The 19,504-nt window shown below is 44.3% G+C and overlaps 1 protein-coding gene and 1 long non-coding RNA gene across 2 annotated transcripts in view; one reads left to right on the top strand and one right to left on the bottom strand.

Annotated features, from left to right (window-relative positions):
- N4BP3 (NEDD4 binding protein 3) overlaps positions 1-17,378 on the top strand; it is a 30,507-nt gene extending 13,129 nt beyond the window's left edge. The window contains exons 2-5 of the mRNA XM_063292051.1: positions 11,603-12,031; positions 13,490-14,026; positions 15,860-16,117; positions 16,485-17,378. Coding sequence (XP_063148121.1) covers positions 11,627-12,031; positions 13,490-14,026; positions 15,860-16,117; positions 16,485-17,054 — 1,770 coding nt within the window. The 5' untranslated portion in view covers positions 11,603-11,626 and the 3' untranslated portion in view covers positions 17,055-17,378. The remainder of the gene's footprint in view (positions 1-11,602; positions 12,032-13,489; positions 14,027-15,859; positions 16,118-16,484) is intronic.
- LOC134489402 (uncharacterized) overlaps positions 15,281-19,504 on the bottom strand; it is a 279,530-nt gene continuing 275,306 nt past the window's right edge. Inside the window, exon 2 of the long non-coding RNA XR_010067119.1 lies at positions 15,281-16,361. This is a non-coding gene — a long non-coding RNA (uncharacterized LOC134489402). The remainder of the gene's footprint in view (positions 16,362-19,504) is intronic.

Below are 19,504 nucleotides of genomic sequence, written 5' to 3'. Positions count from 1 at the left end.
TGACAGAGGGGAAAAAATTCTTCTCCAGTTCACATTCTCCATGCATTTCATAATTCTATGCACTTCCATCATATTACTCACGCTCAACTTTTTCCTAAAAGAAAAAGCAGACTGACTATTGCAAAATAACATTTAATGTTTAACATATTCTATATTTGCTCTTCTTCCTGAAAATATCAATTCAGGCACATTTATTTATTGCAATAATGCCAGAAGCATGGGCAAAAGGCCATTTAGAAGAAAGAAAACTTGAGCCTTATTTTAGAAGAAAGGGGAATTGGATGAGAATTAAGAAAGAAATGTTTGGGCAGAATGGAAAAGGTGGAGGAGTATGAAAAGTTAGAAGAGGCATTACAGAGGGATCAAGTATCTCCTGCATGCTGAGTGTGTGTCAGTATACTTCATATACCTCCTGATTGGCAAGAGTATAGTTGTTTGCTGGCAAGGTAGTCTCCAGATTATTTAGCTTGCATAAACAGTGTAAACATGCTTGGGGTAAAACAGATTTGGCCACACTTCCAGCATATTGCCCCGCGTGTACCAAGAGTAATCCAAGATGTCCTTACCAATTAGAAGGCAATGCTGCATGCAGCAAAGCTGGGAACTTAGCTTACACCTTCTCTACTTTACCAAAAAGCATTAGGTGAAAATGTCAATAGAAGAGAATATCTGTAGCACAGGGTTGAACTGTGGAGTCCTTGGTGCTCTCTGAGCTTGGTTGTTTGCTTGCAGATGTTTCATTACTCAACTAGGTAATGTCATCAGTGCGAGCAAGTGTGGAGTTTGCTCCTTGTTTATATATAGCAGTTTGCCCTGCCAGTGTTGGTGGGGGTGTGGTTTTCTCCTTGGTAGTTCCAGAGACAATAAAAAAGCTAAGCAGGAAACAAAAAGACCAGAACACATCCTCTCCAGCAGCCAACACCCAGATAAGCAGGAATTAACACCAGACAAACATTCAAGCAGAAAACAATACCCTAATCTAGGAACTACCAAGGAGAAAACCACACCCCCACCAACCCTGGCAGGGCAAGCTACTGTATATAAACTGGGAGCAAACCCCACACTCACTTGCACTGAGGATGTTACCTAGTTGGGTAATGAAACGTCTGCAAGCAAAGTTCAGAGAGCACCAAGGACTCCACAGTGAAAATGTCAGTTGACCAAAACCGTAATGGGTACCAGAGGTCAGTATTATGAGCCCATCTAGTGACAACCAGGGAATATGGAAGATTGTGACTTGGAATGCAAGAGGAATAAATGGTAGAGAGAATGAAATATGTTGGGTGTTTGTGAAAATAGAGAAAGAGGAATGATGTAACAGATGTGAATGAAGACAGTCTAATCTTGGAGTAGAGTTGATGAATACAGACAGGAAGTGAAGAAGTAGGTTTTCTTATGAACAAAAGAGTTAAAATATATGTTAGAGAGTATGACTTGATGTCATGCTGTTTGTTGTGGCTGTATAAAAGTAGGAATCCAAAGGTTGCCAATAGTTGAATGTTAGGCTACAGTGAGTGATGATAATGAAGAACCAGAGATGATATTTAAGATGCTGTTAGATGACTGTTAGATGACATAAATGGATAGGTGAGAATCATACAAAGGGACGGAGTTTTGATCTCTTGGTCATAATCATCTTGATTTTTTTTAACACTGGCCCTCCCTGCAGACACCCCCAGCAGAGATATCCACAAATTATGAAAAGAACATCATGTTGATGTGATGCAAGCTTTGTCTCTTTTGTGTGCATGTTGTGGCATCGTATATAGTAGTAAAGGTAAAGGTTTCCCTTGACATTAAGTCCAGTCGTGTCTGACTCTAGGGGGCGGCGCTCATCTCCGTTTCAAAGCCGAAGAGCCGGCGTTTGTCCGTAGACACTTCCGTGGTCATGTGGCCGGCATGACTAAACGGAACGCTGTTATCTGCCCGCCGAAGTGGTACCTATTAATCTACTCAAACTCCATGGCATACTCTGCCACGGAGCGCGGGCTTTGTCTGAGTGTCTCTAGCGCCCTTTTCGCCTTTTCTTGCTCCAGGGGGTCCCTGAAGTGCCGTTCCAGCGCCTGCAGGAATTCTGTGCTGTCCTGCAGCGCCCGGGCGCCTGATTGGCACAATTGGACGTACCAATCGGCGGCCCGCCCTTTTAGTTTTATGGCCAGGGCATTGATTTTGCCCCGTTCAGTTCTGAAGCAGGGACCCCATTCTTCGAGGTAGTACCTCGCGTTAGTCAAGAAAAAGGAGAGTTTAGAGGGGTCCCCGTCAAACTTTATGCCAAAGTCCTTGGCAGGTGTCCTGGTCTGGCTCCTGGCCCCCTCTACGTCGTGCCTCAGGCTCTGCGGGAGCTGCTGCGGGTCGGGTTGTCTCCAGTTCTCTTGCGGCATTGGTGCCTCTCTCTGGGTTTCCTCGCAAGGTCGTCGTCCCGTTGCTCGGGGGGGAGGGCGGGGTGTTCTCCCTTGGTCGGGCTCCTGGATCCAGGCTCCGCCGTCGCCGCCCGCCAGGTCGTCCCTCCGCCTCTCAGCCTGGCGCGTCTCCCGTCGTGGGGTGGGTTCCTGGGACCGGACGCCGCCGCCGAGGTTGTCCCGCCGTCTCACGTCCGGGCGCGCCTCCGATCGGTGGGTGGCCTCCTGGGGTCGGGTTCCGCCGTGGTCGCCGCCGTCCGCTGGGTCTCCGCCCCGTCTCTCGTCCCGGTGCGCCTCCGATCGTCGGGTGGGATCCTTGGGCCGGGTTCCGCCGTCACCGCCGCCCCGCTCGCCCCGCCGCCGTTCGTCCAGGGGTGCCTCTGCGCCGCCTCCGCTGCGGAGTCCCTGCACCGCCGTCAGCTGTTGGAGCATCAGCCGCACCGCCTGCATCCCTTCCTCCAGCGCGTCGAGCCTCTCCGCCGTCCCCGGCTTCCCGCCGAGGTGTTCGCCGCTCCGCTCGCCCTCGCCGTTGGCCGTGGTGGAGGACGGATCGTCCCTCATTCCCTCCGCGGTGCCAGGCGCGCCCTCGCCTTCGGGCGCCCAGGGTGGCGGTTCGTCTCGCGCTTCCTCCGGGGTTGCCTGCGGGCCTGGAGAGGGTCCCCTCGTCTCGCCCCCGGTGCCTCACGGGCTCCGGGGCGCCGGGGTGGGTCCCTCCCCCGCCGCTTCCCCCCAGCTGGGTCCCATACTTACCGGGGCGTTGCATCGCCCGGACCTCAGCTGCATCCCGCCCTGCGAGAGCGGGGCTTCGTCGCCGGGCGCCGAAGGGTTGCGCCTCCTCGGTTCCTGGTTCTCCATGCCTGGCTGGGTCCCTCACAAGCTTGTTGGATAGGTACCAGGTGGAAAAAAAAAAAATTTGGGGGGTTCCCGTTTTTATGTCAGAGCCAGCCTCGCTTCGCAATAAGACACAGACTCACTTAATGGGTATTAAGGATTTCTGGTTTATTGGAATGATAGCTGACAGAACGAAAAACGGGAACGGGGTAGGTAGTGTGGGGGTGCCCCTTTTATACCCTCCTGTATCGCCCCGGGCTTCCCCACCCCTCAATGCCTCGATCCCTCTTGATGGGACCCTTGATGGCTGCCTGGGCGTTTTCCCCAGTGTCTTCTTTTGTCTCCCTGCGACGGTTGTGTCCTCCGGGGCACCATGTGCGTCTTATCTTCATTCCTCTGACGTCTCTCTTTTCAGTTGCTTATGGGTCCATGGGTGTGGGTGCCTTTGGGTGCTTGTGTTAATCCCTGGTTTGATTATCTCCTTCCTCTTTTCCTTAATGATCATGATCCACGTTGTGAGGCTCTTTGTGCCTTGCAACGAGGTCATGACACCTATTAATCTACTCACATTTGCATGTTTTCGAACTGCTAGGTTGGCAGGAGCTGGGACTAGCAACGGGAGCACACCCCGTCACGTGGATTCAAACCCCCACCTTCCAATCGGCAAGCTCAGCAGCTCAGCAATTTAACCCGCAGCGCCACCGCGTCCCTTTTATCGTATATAGTACATATACAAAAAAGATAGAGCTTACATTGCTCTTGATGAAAGATCTGGTTTCTGTGGACACCTCTGCTTTATGAAATGATGAAGTGGATGAGAAAAAAATGCATTAAAAATGATAGCTGCAAAAAATGAGAATGAGGAGAAAGATACTGTATAATTTATATAGAGAGATAGCAAGGAACAATAAAGATTAAAGGAAGCAGAGAATTTGCAGAGCAACTTTAATAGAAATAAAAATCGTTGAAAGTGGGTGAAGGCTGCTGTCAGCTCCATGAGGTAGACCAGACCAAGAATAAACTCCACAGAAGATTAAAACAACTTAATAAGATGGACTATAATAACAAACTTCAGCAAAGGATCGTTACCTTGTCGTGGTGCTGGAGCTTGAGCACCTCAATGATGCCATGAGCTAAACAGTGAAGGGCCACCCAGGACGGGAAGGTCATGACACAGAGGTCAGACTAAATGCGATCCCTGGGGAAGGTAATGGCAACCCACCCCAGTATTCTTGCCGTGAAAACTAAATGGATCAGTACAACCAGAGATATGTCGGTATACCATCGGAAGATGAGACCCCCAGGTCGGAAGATGGTCAAAATGCTACTGGGGAGGAACAGAGGATGAGTTCAACTAGCCCCAGACGTGATGACGCAGCTAGCTCAAAGCCGAAAGGATGGGTAGCGGCCGGCGGTGCTGGTGGTGAACGGCGAATCCAATGTTCTAAGGATCAACACACCATTGGAACCTGGAATGTAAGATCTATGAGCCAGGGCAAATTGGATGTGGTTATTGGTGAGATGTCAAGTTAAAGATAGACATTTTGGGCATCAGTGAACTGAAATGGACTGGAATGGGCCACTTCACATCAAATGACCACCAGATCTACTACTGTGGACAAGAGGACCACAGAAGAAATGGAGTAGCCTTCATAATTAATAGTAAAGTGGCTAAAGCAGTGCTTGGATACAAACCAAAAAATGATAGAATGATCTCAATTCGAATTCAGGGCAAGCCATCTAACATCACAGTGATCCAAATATACTCCCCAACCACAGATGCTGAAGAAGCTGAAGTAGAGCAGTTCTATGAGGATCTGCAGCACCTACTGGACGACACGCCTAAAAGAGATGTTATTTTCATCACAGGAGACTGGAATGCTAAGGTGGGCAGTCAAATGACACCTGGAATTACAGGTAAGCATGGCCTGGGAGAACAAAACGAAACAGGACATAGGCAGATAGAATTTTGCCAAGACAATTCACTCTGCATAACAAACACTCTCTTCCAACAACCTAAGAGACGGCTTTATACATGGACTTCACCAGATGGACAACACCGAAATCAGATTGACTACATCCCTTGCAGCCAAAGGTGGCGGGCATCTATACAGTCGGTAAAAACAAGACCTGGAGCTGACTGTAGTTCAGATCACGAACTTCTTCTTGCACAATTTAGGATCAGACTAAAGAGATTCGGGAAGACCCACAGATCAGCTAGATATGAGCTCACTAATATTCCTAAGGAATATGCAGTGGAGGTGAAGAATAGATTTAAGGGACTGGACTTAGTAGATAGGGTCCCGGAAGAACTATGGACAGAAGTTCACAACATTGTTCAGGAGGCGGCAACAAAATACATCCCAAAGAAAGAGAAACCCAAGAAGGCAAAATGGCTGTCTGCTGAGACACTAGAAGTAGCCCAAGAAAGAAGGAAAGCAAAAGGCAACAGTGATAGGGGGAGATATGCCCAATTAAATGCAAAATTCCAGAGGTTAGCCAGAAGAGATAAGGAATTATTTTTAAACAAGCAATGCGCAGAAGTGGAAGAAGACAATAGCATAGGAAGGCCAAGAGACTTCTTCCAGAAAATTAGAACCATCAGAGGTAAATTCCAGGCCAAAATGGGTATGATCAAAAACAAAGATGGCAAGGACCTAACAGAAGAAGAAGAGATCAAGAAAAGGTGGCAAGAATATACAGAAGACCTGTATAGGAAGGATAACAATATCGGGGATAGCTTTGACGGTGTGGTCAGTAAGCTAGAGCCAGACATCCTGAAGAGTGAGGTTGAATGGGCCTTAAGAAGCATTGCTAATAACAAGGCAGCAGGAGACGACGGCATCCCAGCTGAACTGTTCAAAATCTTGCAAGATGATGCTGTCAAGGTAATGCATGCTATATGCCAGCAAATTTGGAAAACACAAGAATGGCCATCAGACTGGAAAAAATCAACTTATATCCCCATACCAAAAAAGGGGAACACTAAAGAATGTTCAAACTATCGAACAGTGGCACTCATTTCACATGCCAGTAAGGTAATACTCAAGATCCTGCAAGGTAGACTCCAGCAATTCATGGAGCGAGAATTGCCAGATGTAGAAGCTGGGTTTAGAAAAGGCAGAGGAACTAGGGACCAAATTGCCAATATCTGCTGGATAATGGAAAAAGCCAGGGAGTTTCAGAAAAACATCTATTTCTGCTTGATTGACTATTCTAAAGCCTTTGACTGCATGGACCATAACAAATTGTGACAAGTTCTTAGTGGTATGGGGATACCAAGTCATCCTGTCTGCCTCCTGAAGAATCTGTGTAACGACCAAGTAGCAACAGTAAGAACAGACCACGGAACAACTGACTGGTTTAAGATTGGGAAAGGAGTACGGCAGGACTGTATAATCTCACCCTACCTATTCAACTTGTACGCAGAACACATCATGCGACAAGCTGGGCTTGAGGAATCCAAGGCTGGAGTTAAAATTGCTGGAAGAAACATTAACAATCTCAGATATGCAGATGATACCACTTTGATGGCTGAAAGTGAAGAGGAACTGAGGAGCCTTATGATGAAGGTGAAAGAAGAAAGTGCAAAAGCTGGCTTGCAGCTAAACCTCAAAAAAACCAAGATTATGGCAACCAGCTTGATTGATAACTGGCAAATAGAGGGAGAAAATGTAGAAGCAGTGAAAGACTTTGTATTTCTAGGTGTGAAGATTACTGCAGATGCTGACTGCAGTCAGGAAATCAGAAGACGCTTAATCCTTGGGAGAAGAGCAATGACAAATCTCGATAAAATAGTTAAGAGCAGAGACATCACACTGACAACAAAGGTCCGCATGGTTAAAGCAATGGTGTTCCCTGTAGTAACATATGGCTGCGAGAGCTGGACCATAAGGAAGGCTGAGAGAAGGAAGATAGATGCTTTTGAACTGTGGTGTTGGAGGAAAATTCTGAGAGTGTCTTGGACTGCAAGAAGATTAAACCAGTCCATCCTCCAGGAAATAAAGCCAGACTGCTCACTTGAGGGAACGATATTAAAGGCAAAACTGAAATACTTTGGCCACATAATGAGAAGACAGGACACCCTGGAGAAGGTGCTGATGCTAGGGAGAGTGGAAGGCAAAAGGAAGAGGGGCCGACCAAGGGCAAGATGGATAGATGATATTTTAGAGGTGACGGACTCGTCCCTGGGGGAGCTGGGGGTGTTGACGACTGACAGGAAGCTCTGGCGTGGGCTGGTCCATGAAGTCACGAAGAGTCGGAAGCGACTAAACGAATAAACAACGAATAATAACAAAATCTTGCAAATCTGATTATGCTTCACCTCCTCCCCCTCTTATATGAATTAGGTGGGTGTCTGAGACACTTAAACTTACTTTCTGCATGATTTGGGCTTAAGCCATGTTTTCTCCTCACTGCTTTAACGGATCTCTCCTCTCTCCATCAAGGTCATCCTCTTCACTCTCTACAGGAACTAAAGAAGGAGCCTCTAGTAGAGTGGTTTCATTTAAAAATGAAAGGGATATAATGTTTTTGGATGAAACTAAAGTGAAGGAATCTGAAAGTGTATCTTAGAGATCTATATGGAATGATAATGATATGCTGAAGAATGGAATTGAAACAAATTCTATAAATGTTAATGTCCAAGAAAAAATGATGAAAAGGGAGTCAAAAATTCTGTGAATAGATTGAAAAAGGCTGCAGGTGTAGATGTAACTGAAGAGATGTTAAATTACAGTGTGGAGGTTTAATGACATATGTCATGGCTATGGCTGAAGCGTGAGAAAAAAAATCATGAGAGTAAAAAACTCTCATGAATTTCCAAGGCACCTGGAAAAGAGACAGATAACAAAAACCAGACTGTTGTCTTTCTATAGTGTGAAAGGAGGCAGTAAATGGCCACAATAAATGCTATTGTTTATGGTACATGAGTGTTAGTATCTTTAGTTAGAGCAGGAATAGAGTCCCTTTAGTTTAGAGGAATGTAGAGGCATCATAGTATGGTAATCCATTGTATTATCAGATGCTCCATTCCAGTTGTAGAGGCCATAGTATGATTTACAATTTTTTTTTAATTATTCCTATGTAACAAACCAAAGGTAACATCGTTTTGTTTAAGGCTCTTCTGCATTCCTTTGGCAAGGAGCCCAGTGATCGCTGTAGTTGTGCATGCCAATAAAAATACTTTGTTTCAACAATCTCCAAATGCTCTGGTTCCTTATTAAAGTGCGCATTTCCCCCACAACAGCAGCTATGCTTTGCTTATAGATGGCTGTGCAACTTTGCATGTGTGTGTGAAGCTTGCTATATTTCCTTTTTCTTTTCTCTTGCCTTCAGTTTCCTTGGCTTACAATTTCTTACTCCTTTTCTGCACTCTGCATAATGTTGCTTATCCTGAAAGGAAATTGTGTAATGGAAATATATGTATATAGGTCTTAATAATTATTATATTTAATATACCAAGGCATATTCTTCAAGATGCACATAAAGGGACATTCAAAGATTTCAGAACAGGTGGAAGATTCAGAAGTGACCAGATAAAGCAAACTAAAGAAGAGAAAAAGCTGCATCCTCCACACAATGCTGAATTCCCAACAATATGCAGAGCATGAATTTCAGCTGCTGGTTTCATTTCACTGCCAGCTTCCTCCTCTCAGGAATATGCATACTTGGCTGCTAGGAAGTGATGCTTGATTCCTTTAAAAGACAGTGACAATTTGCAACTTGAACTGTTAGATAGGACGCACATGTGTGTGCACATGCACACGTGTGAGCAATTAAGAGCCATGATTATGATGATTTTTATTTACATTATACACAGGGTATTGGAAGTTAAGGGGTGTGACCTTCTGGAACAGAGAAGTGGGTTTGGCATTCTATAGGAATCTGGGTCAGCACTGCATCTGGGATGTACCCCCCACCTTTCTGCCAGTGATGCTGAGAAAGGAACTTTATGATCAGAGACTTCAGCTCCTGCCCTCTCCTCCTTACTGAAATTGGGGTCCCAGTTGCATATGTTAAAAATGGATTACTCCTTTGTCAGAACAGTGACAACATCTGCTAAAGTTGGTCTGGCTCTCTGCCATAAACCTACTTGGAACAGATTATAGCATTAGCACATGTGGGAACAAGAAAAGCTGTGTGGAAGATGGCTACCATGGAAACCTCTCATATTGCCTTGATGTTGACCACTTGAATTGACTGGAGTTGGCTTAGTGGCCTTACAAAGAGAAAACTGGGAATCATGGGATCTGTTGCCCATTCAGCTATGGATGTTTTTGTATCTGTTGACAAACCTTTCTTCCCATATGGGTTTTTTTTTTGGAGCAATATATTAGTTATTGGATTGCTGATTTAATTAATTATATAATCATTAAGGAGCTTGTGTAGTGCTTAGGGACATTGTCTCCTGAGGTCAGAGTTTCAACATTTGTCAGCAAGCTCATTTAAATTGGCAATGGTGAGATGGCAGCCTTACTGCAATTCCAGAAATTATTATTATTAGCCCTGTTATTCTCCATGACCTTCTGTGGAATCTCCCATCTGGACTTAGGAGGTTCTAGCCCATACACTGTGCAGATGTTCCTGTACACAATGCCAGCTACTTGGTTGTGCTGTTCAGTGTATGCCATTCCTGCCTGCATCTTACACCCTGCCACTATGTGTTGGACTGTCTCTGAGGCTTCTCTGCGCAGTCTGCACCTCGGGTCCTGTCTAGTGAGGTAGACCCCTGCTTCTATGGATCTGGTGCTTAGTGCCTGTTCTTGTGCTGCTATGATCAGTGCCTCAGTGCTGTCTTTTAGTCCAGCCCTTTCCAGCCACTGGTAGGATTTCCCAAGGTCAGCCACGTCAGCTATCTGTCAGTGGTACATCCCATGCAAGGTCTTGTCTTGCCATGGCACTTCCTCTGCTTGGTCTTCCTTCCATGTCTGCTGCTACCTCAGGCATTCTCTCAGCAGCTCATCTTCGGGTGCCATCTTACTGATGTACTCAGTAACTCCTTCTTCTTACTGATGAAACCCAGGGCAGTGGCTTTGACATCAGACCCCACACTCTTTTTGACTGGTATACAGTCTCTGGGTGTTGGACTTGGAGTGGAAACCTATACAGGTAGTCCTCACTTAACAACCACAATTGGGACTGGAATGTTGGTTGCTAAGTGAAGCGATCATTAAATGAATCTGACTGGATTTAATGACTTTGCAGCAGTCAGGCATTAAGTGAGCCAGGTGGTTGTTAAGCAAATCATGTGGTTCCCCATTGATTTTGCTTGCCAGAAGCCAGCAGGGAAGGTTGAAAATGGTGATCATGTGACCATGAGACACTGCAACAGTCATAAATGTGAACCAGTTGCCAAGTGCCCAAATCGTGATCATGTGACCACAGAGACACTGCGACAGTCATGTTCTTGAAAGGGTCTGTGATGATGGTCCTGGGAACCCCATGTGCAGCAAGCCTGGAAGCCAAAACAGTGGGGAAGAGACCATCAGAATCTGATATATCTCCTCTTTTTTTTTTTTTTTACTATGGACTACTCAGTATGCTAAATTAGACTGTGGAAAGAATAAATGCCTTGTTCTTTATGAAGGGGGGATTCCAGTTGCACCACCAGTATCACTTTGACAAAATGATATAAAATCAAATTGGAATTCTGCACAGCACTGGGTCAGGAGCAGCCTGGCCATTTAACTACTTACTGTGCTGCTGGCAGAGCTATATATACGAAGCCAAGTAGGCGGGGGAAATGGTCAGTGATTATCATTTGCTTATGGTGTTCCTAGGAAGACCCTGTTTCCAGATCAGCCCAAGATCATTCATTTTGACCAGTAAAGAGCTGGTGGCTGTACATACAATGCCAATATTGCCTAGGGCAAGAGGAGGAGCTTGATTTAGGAATCAGCATGTCATGGAAAGTGAGCAACAGCCACTTGGGCCTGAACTGGGTGGACCTTAGTGCTTTTTTGGAAATGTTTCTTCCTGGTGAGGCAGCATTTGGACGTGGTTATCAGGAGGTGAGTAAAGCACCTCAGGAAAACAGAGGTGCAGAAGCCAGTCCAAAGTTAGCAGTGGTGTTTGAAGAAGGCAACGGCAAACCACTTTGGTACTGTTGTTGAGAAAATCACACAGATATGTTCCTGCAGAGTTGAGCTCTCTTTGAGTGGTTTTTTTTTTAACTTTGGAAAAGTGGGGGTTCTGTTTGGTATTAAAACTATTAAGCCTGAAAGACCACTAGTTTCTTATCCCTGCAATTTGATTAACTGGTGATGTTCTTTAACTGCCAGGAATAGACTGGGATAGATTTTTAGTCTGTCCCCAGGGGCTAGTAGGATCCAAGTTATCACTAATTTTGTGTATATAACTTCTTTTGGCAGTGCTGGAATCATCTCTAAATCTCCATGGCAACAGCACAGGCCTCTCATGTGACCTGTGACCTCAGCCATTGTCTCTTTGATCCTTATTCTCTGGATTCTGAGCCTGACAACAACTGCAATATGGGCAGTGTGGGCAGTCTAGTAGAGAAACAAGATTTCTCGCCAGCTGCATCAGGAGGTTTGCGACGGATGCGTCAGCCAGATGGGTTGCTCCGGAAAGGAATACCACAACGTGAAGTCTCTGGCTACCTACATGGGGGCAAGCGGGATGCTTGGGCTGAGAAGAAGCATCAGTCATCTGGTGGTGGCTTTAAACGGGATTATGAGAGTGACCGGGAGAACCAGTCCCCTGAGCGGTACTTCAGGGACAATCAACGAGGGGCAGATTTTTCCAAGAGTTCTTTGCCTGAACGTGGACGTTTTGACAAGGTATGGGCTTCAAGAATGTGGTAACAGTTTTTTTAAAAGTTTCCTAGCATGAAACAAATATATTTTCTCTTTGTCTAGTAGATCGAGAGTGTTTCTGAGTTTGTGATATTAAATTTAAGGATTTATAGTTAGCACTAGACAACCCATGACCCACTGGGTTGTTTCAGAGATATTTCCTTACCAGATTCCTCACTGCCTTCAACAATGGCAGAGCTTCTAATGTACTGGAAAAGTTCTTTAAAAGTCAGGGAGACATTCAGAGATATATCTGCCTTGAAAGTAGCCCATGTTGAACTGTATAGCACAGTCAAACATCAGGAGTTGACCAAAGGAATGTTTTATGATAATTTTTATGTCATAAAATGTGTTTGCCCAGTTAAAGGTTACAAAGTAACAAACAGACACAAGGTTTTTAGTAGTATATAGGTAGGTAGATGTGCTGTGGGAAGGCTGTGTGATGTGTGTGAATACCGAAAAGCTAACTGATCAGTGGAACTGAATTTATTATAATCTCCACTGAACAGAACAACTGAACTGGCTACTGATACTTAGAGTGGGAATGTCCATGTGGCAGACATTCAGCCTACGGCCAGTTCTTTATGAACTTCAACACTTGTTAGTTCAGAGATTAGCATGCTGCTGCTGCTAGCATGAAAAATACCTGTTGATCCATACACAGTTGTTACTCCTCCACTTCCAGCTCAGCTTAGCCTTATGGTATCTAAAGGAGAGATGCCTCAAAGGCCTTGGTGTTAAGTGCAGGTGCTCTTGCAATGTGATTTCTTTATGCCAGAAGTGAAAAGTGTGAAAATGATTACTTGGTTGAGAACTGGTGCCAAACTCTCAGATATGCTGAATAAACTATATTGTCATTTCCAGGAGACTGTCTAAAATAGCAGAAAAGCCAAGCTAAACAAAGCTATTGTTTCTGAGATAGGTAACCACAATCATCCGTATCAGAGTTGGAACAGAGGAACCTTTTCCTTCATCTCTAAAGTGACTGAAGGATTCCATCTGGCTCTGAAACAGCACCCTAAATGCTAATGCCAGTCTGGCAATCAGAAGCAGAGCTAGTAGTGCTATTGTTAATGTCACATGTACTGCTTAATTCTTCTCAAGAATATCGTTATTTAATGCTAGGAGATGTTATTTTCCAAGTTTTGTAGTTAAGAACAGCTTAATCTCTGGAAAGCTGTTGCAAAGGAAATCTCTCCCCCTACCCCCACCCTGACTGGAAAAAAGTTAGTGGTTACCACTTAGATCTTATTGTTTTCAGCAGCTGAAAAAAACTGAAGGGTTGAACATGGAGGGAAGTGACTTGTTTTAAATGGCTAACTCTACAAATATGATAATAATATGCTTTCTTCCTTGTATTCCTGCTATGCTAAACTCTCCTGCTACACTAATTCAGCAGACAATAGCTGATGTAACTGCTAACGGCCGATGTGTTATTTTCAGTGTCGGATCAGGCCCTCAGCTTTCAAGGTGGTGCCTGGGAAGAGCTTATTGTCCATGCAGGGCCTGTCATCCACCAAAGGGCAGAAGATGTCAAAGAGCAATGGGAGTCTGCATACGATCTTGACTCAGAGCAGTACTGGCAGCTCCTCACAACGTGGACCTTTGCGCAGCCATCTGCTGCACACCATCAGTCTTGATGAGGGCACTAACTCCATTCAAAGCTTTCCCACGTACAGTCACCACTTCAAGCCTACTCCAAACCAGCTGAGTGCTTCCATAGGACACATCAACCACATTGGTGGTTCCTTAGATAGGGCTTCTTGGGGACCACGGGATCCTTTGGCAGTAGAGAAAGCACCACTGTCTTGCAAGAGCCTGAGCCGACTACAGAGCTCAGGGGAACCACCCCCTCCATATGAGCCCACATATTCTTTGGAAGATGTAGTGAAGCAGCTTGAGGACCGGCTGAGTGAAAAAGGCATGGAGCTCCGTCAGCTTAAGAGAAATCTGAGTGAAAATGATGATCCCTTCACACAGGTGGGTGGATGTTCTTAGTAGGCATCTTTTGGTCTTATGGATATCATGAACTCAATTAGCCTGCTTGACTTTGCTTCATCCTCAGTTTCTTCACATACCTCATGTGATAGTGATAGTGTGGATAACACTGATAGTGTTATCCATTCTTTAACCCTTCTATAAGCTTTCTAATAGCCACTTTCATGATACGTCTGATCTATAAGAATTGCCTCAAGACAATGAAGCTAGGAAGCTTTTATAGAGATACAGTTGGTTGCTTTTTTCCCCTTTTTTCATGTTTTCAGTGTGCCACAAATGAGTAACATATGTTTGGGCAAGTAGGCAAGTAATTCTGATTTGCTTGCAAGAATCTTACTTTGAAGCTCTTGTGTCTGCTTTCCACACCCATGCTGAAGCAAATCCTGTCAATGGTCTAGTCTTCAACCTGCTTTTTTAATTTCACAGATACATCTGATTGTGTTTGTAATTTATAACAGAGTCACAGAAAAGAGAGTTTACGTAGGAAGAGTTGTGTGACTTGCCTGAGTTGTTTGCAGTAGCTATTGTGTTAGTGGGAGGTGGTGGTTTTTTTAAAGAGATGGGCTACCTTGAAAGATGCCTTGGTGACAAATTTATTCTGTGAAGCAGACTGGATAGTTGGGAATTGGTGCTCCAGTTTTGGCTGTTGGTCTTAATAGCATTTTCAGGAACATTACTGGACATTTTGAGGCAACAGAAATACGTATTTTTTTTAATGTAGTCAGAGTAGGTCTTAAAATAACCTTGAAAATTTGTTCACATATCTTACTAGCCCATATGTTAGCTATTCCTATGACCTAAACCATTTTTAAAAACGAATAGTTTGGTAATGCTTTCCTGCCCGATTGCTTAGACTAAAGATGGGGGACCCATTAAGATCTCCTCTGAGGTTCGTTCACAAATCTCTGTACAGTGTTTAGTTTGCATACCCCATCAAGAAATGGAAGAACTAAATAAAGCTGGTTCACTAGGGAGCCATCACTTCAGAGCTGAGCACTCTGAAGTAGTTTCATTGAGCTAACCATCAAGGTGGGGGAAGACAGCACTGAGGGAAGCTTAAACCTCCCTCCTCATAAGGATCCTTCTCCCAGGACAGGAGCATGTATAGTGAGCCTTGCTCAACAGGACTGCAGCCCTAGCTAGCTGGCATGTTGCCTCCAACCTCCTTCCCCTGACTGACAATTCTTATGTGTCATAGGCAATCAAATGAGTTAGTCTTCACAATTTTTCCTGACATGTTTTGTTTTAAAACCCATGCTTTATTTGTAAATGAGAATTCAAAAGAGAGAACAATATAATAGATGGAAAATATACAACAGCTTTCTCAGACCCAGCTATGATGGGTTATATTTCCCATTGTAGAAGTTCAAGAAAATACCAGGTTGGGGAAGGCTGCTATGTTGCTGCCTATCTGTGGGTTTTGTTTTTCAAGAGATCAGAACAATGCATGTGTGTGTTGTCATCCAGTCTTGGAGACCGACCACAGTACTGATATCATCAGGATATGTTTCGTTTTGCCATCTATAAAATGCTGGGCAGCAAGGAATTTATAGGAAAAGTGTTGTTCTTCCAGAATTTAAGTTTAATTAGCACTAAATTTAATCTTGCCTCTTCATATTCCTTTAATCAGCTTGGCTGTAAGGAACTGGCTAATTCCAACAGGCAGCAAAATCTCAGGCAGATGACTTTCTCAGCTACTGCAGTGCTTTATGTATAGATGTGGTTTTTATGCCATCTCCTGAGAGAAATGGATGTGATGTTCCTTAGGAAACCTAATCTTTATGAGCCCACCATAATCTTCTCTTATTCTGGTAGGTGTTTGAGGACAAACAGCGTCTTTGGATGGAAGAGCTGGATGAGCTAAAGCAGATGTACGTGGCCAAGCTGCAGCAGGTCATGCACCAAGCCCAGCGCAGCCAGAGAGCACTTCAGCTGCAACTCTACAAAGTACAGCAGGAAAAGAAGAGGCTGCAGGAAGAACTGGACCTTCAACAGGGCCACTGTGAAGAGCTGAGGCTGCAGCAGCAGCAGGCAGAACGCCTCAGTCCAAAACTGGAGGAGACCAAGTGGGAGGTGAGAAGTATGCACAAAAGGACTATCTTTATTTGGTTCTAATGTCCATGTTGCCCTGTCCGTGAGTGCAAGCGGCCAATTATACTGAGCTTTTGGACTTCTTTATGAAGCAGATACACTCTCATTGGATAGCTGGCAAGGTTACTGCCAGTACTGGAGATCTGTCCAGCCATGGAACTAGGTTTCAGATGTAAAGCCACAGAAAAACCTTCGGTATCAGCTATCCGATGATCTCCCTTTGTATCTGGGCTTGTCGTTGTTGCTTCACTGACAGTCGCATTTGAAAATAATTCCACCATTTCATAGACTCTCCTATCTTTCTACTGCTTCTTTGTTAATTTGATTTCTCATCTTCATCTTTTCACAGGTGTGTCAGAAGACTGCAGAAATTTCATTGCTGAAGCAGCAGCTCCGAGATGCCCAAGAAGAGATGGCCCAGAAATTGGGTGAAATCTTCAGTTTGAAAACACAGCTGCGGGACGCCCGAACAGAGTTGCAAGCCAAGGACTCACAGCTGACACATGTGGGGGACTCTTTCCAGCCCTTGTCAGATCATGGCTCCCCTATTCCTTCTAGGGATTCTCCCATGCAAGCATGCCAGGACTTCTTGGGTTGTGAAACCGATGATTCTAAATGTCGGGGAATGCAGGGTGAGAGTACAGAAGGAACTGAATGGCTATGGGCAGAATTGTTGCGGGAAAGGCGCCAGGCCCAACTGCAAGCTGTAAACTTTGAGCAGGAGCGAAAAACCTGGCAAGAGGAAAAAGAAAAAGTCTTGCGCTATCAGCGTGAGATTCAGGCTAGCTACATGGAGATGTACCATCGAAATCAGGCTCTGGAAAGACAGCTGAGTGAATTCCGGCAGTTCCCAGCTGAATCCAGAGATAACAATTCAGAATCACCTTGGATTGAGAGAGCTGAATCTTCTAAAATCTAAATGAGCTATATTTGAGAAAGGTCTTGTGCTGGGATTGCAAATGGGTAGAAGCCCCATACTGCAACATGGACTATAAGATTTAGTAGAAGGAATGTCTAAGCTAAAGAGCCTGTTAACCCAGCCCAGAAGTTTCCTCCTGTAGTAACATACAGGATTTTGCAGATTGCTGACCACAGAATGGAATCACAGCATTACATCTGGAACTTTTTGTCAATCCAGGTAGGCTGTTGCCTCTATATCACTGCTGTGTTGGAGAGCAAACGGCTTTCTTTTTGTATCCTGCATGGGGCCAGCATTGGCACTGCCTGTCAATACAGAAGTTATTTTTTTAATTATGGAATGTGAATTAAGTGTAACTGGGAGCTATGGCCAACCTTCTTGATATGGCTCAGTGGGGAAAACAAATGAAGAATACATAGAAGGTTATTCCTTATTGAGGCTTAATCTTAGTCCATTAATAATTTGAGACTTGGCTTGCTATACTTAGAAAGATAGGCTTAAAACATCTACCTTACCAGGAATTCCACTCTATAGCATTTGTTTTCTATCCATCTGGCCGGCCCTCATGCTGTGCCAAGGTTGAAGCTCCAGTTAAAATGTGATTGTGTCGTCTTGTATTGTAAATTACTAAGAGAGATCCTTCTTTGGGTCTGGAAAGTGAAGCAACAGCACCAGTTCCATTGGCCTATGAGACAAAAGCACAATCAAGCTAAAACATTTGGGCTCAGCCATCAAAATACCATAGGACAATGTTATCTGGCTTATGGTCAGTTTCTCCATAATAACGAAAACAATGCTGTGGACATATTTGTTCTGTTGCTGCTTGGTGTCCCAGTTCTAGGCTTGAAGGTTCTTTCTAACATAATGAAATCTGAAATGGAAGCACAACCTGGCGATGTATTGAATAAATATCTGCCTAAATCTTCTGGCTCCATGACTGCTATTTTTTCTTTCCATTGTAATGCTTTTTGTTCCTAGTATTTTTGGCATTTGTACTCTAATGGATGTTCTCAACAGATAGCGTGCATGTTGTTATATAAACTCTAAAAGCTGATAAGCCAATACAAGAAGAAATTAGGACATGCATTGCGGGGTGTCCCCCTTTTGGGGAAGTGTAGGCTAGGAAATAAGAAATCATCTTGAGAAACTTTTGGGAATCCATGGATGGAAAATGAAAATAATCCTATACCAAGAATATTCTTTAAGCCAGCAAAAGGAGAATGAATGGGTTTTCAATCATTTTGCAGCTTCTCTTTTAAAACAGAGCTTTGCATATCCTATTGGTAAAGAAAGCCTGAGTGATGAGGAAAACCTCCTTGCATGTAGAGTTGGACTTGCCCAAGCCAACTGGTATCAGGTTGTATGCTGTATGTGCTGAATAGAGATATTAAATGTACAGTATAACTGAAAAATGTAAAGTTAAAGAAAAAAGTGTGTTCTTAAGAATATAGCTCTGGCATGAAGTCAGAAGCTTTATATATGCTTTAAGAGCAATACTTCTGTGTAACTGATCAGTGCAGAGTACTGTCTTGCTATGTTCCAAATGCAAATATTTTGTCAACTTCCTCAAATCTTACTGCTTTTGGACTGCCATTATCCAGTACAGTGCATGAAAACCTATATTAAAAATGTTTGGGGTGGTAAGATAGTGACCAGCTCAGGAACACCTTAATATTCATATGTCTTAGATTGCATTTCTTGTTTTATTCCATGTTCACCGGAGCTGACATAACTTGTTGTCATTAGTATGCTATTGGGAGATCAATTTCTTAACTCTTGGATATCACTGTCTACTATATTTCATTTTCTAGAGCAGAAAATCTACTGGCTATTAACTGATTTGATGGAAACCAGATGAGAATGCACCATACTAGGTACGGAACAACCCAGTCTTGTACCAGAGTTCTTTGCTGCAAAACCTTCCTTGAATTATCCTGGAGCAGCACTGAAGAAATTTAGTAGTCCACTAAACTGTTGACCCTTAGTGCAGTCTCATTCTCACTATAAGCTTAATCCCTTATCAGGGACCTACTTAGGTATATGTGGGTAATTTTCAAGATACAGACCTAGGCTAGCAAATTATAAAAGGGGACTGAAAAAGATACTGCAATTTAGGACAACACCAGACTGGACAAGGAATATATTTCCTACTTAAATCAGTTGGTTTTTTTATTTCCCTGGTCCCAGAAAACTGCAAATGCTTGTTTTTCTTGTAAGACAGCTGGTTGTTGAAATTTCTTGTTTAGTTCCCTGTGCCCACGCCAGTCCAAAACTCTGTTGGCGCCTCACTCCAAAATCCCCGGAGCAGGTTTCCACCCATCAATTAGAGCTGCAGGGAGTTGAGGAGCAACCCAGGGAGGGCGGCACCAAAACTTGGCAGCTAAGCCAGAAACCAAGTTGCTTGCTCAGATGCCACAGGGAAGAGTCAAGGCGTCACAGAAAGGAACAAG

The sequence above is a fragment of the Candoia aspera genome, chromosome 2, assembly GCF_035149785.1.
Source record: "Candoia aspera isolate rCanAsp1 chromosome 2, rCanAsp1.hap2, whole genome shotgun sequence".
NCBI classification, from domain to species: domain Eukaryota; kingdom Metazoa; phylum Chordata; class Lepidosauria; order Squamata; family Boidae; genus Candoia; species Candoia aspera.
The sequence above is the reverse complement of the archived record's forward strand: the minus strand, read 5'-3'. Positions and strand labels throughout refer to the sequence as shown.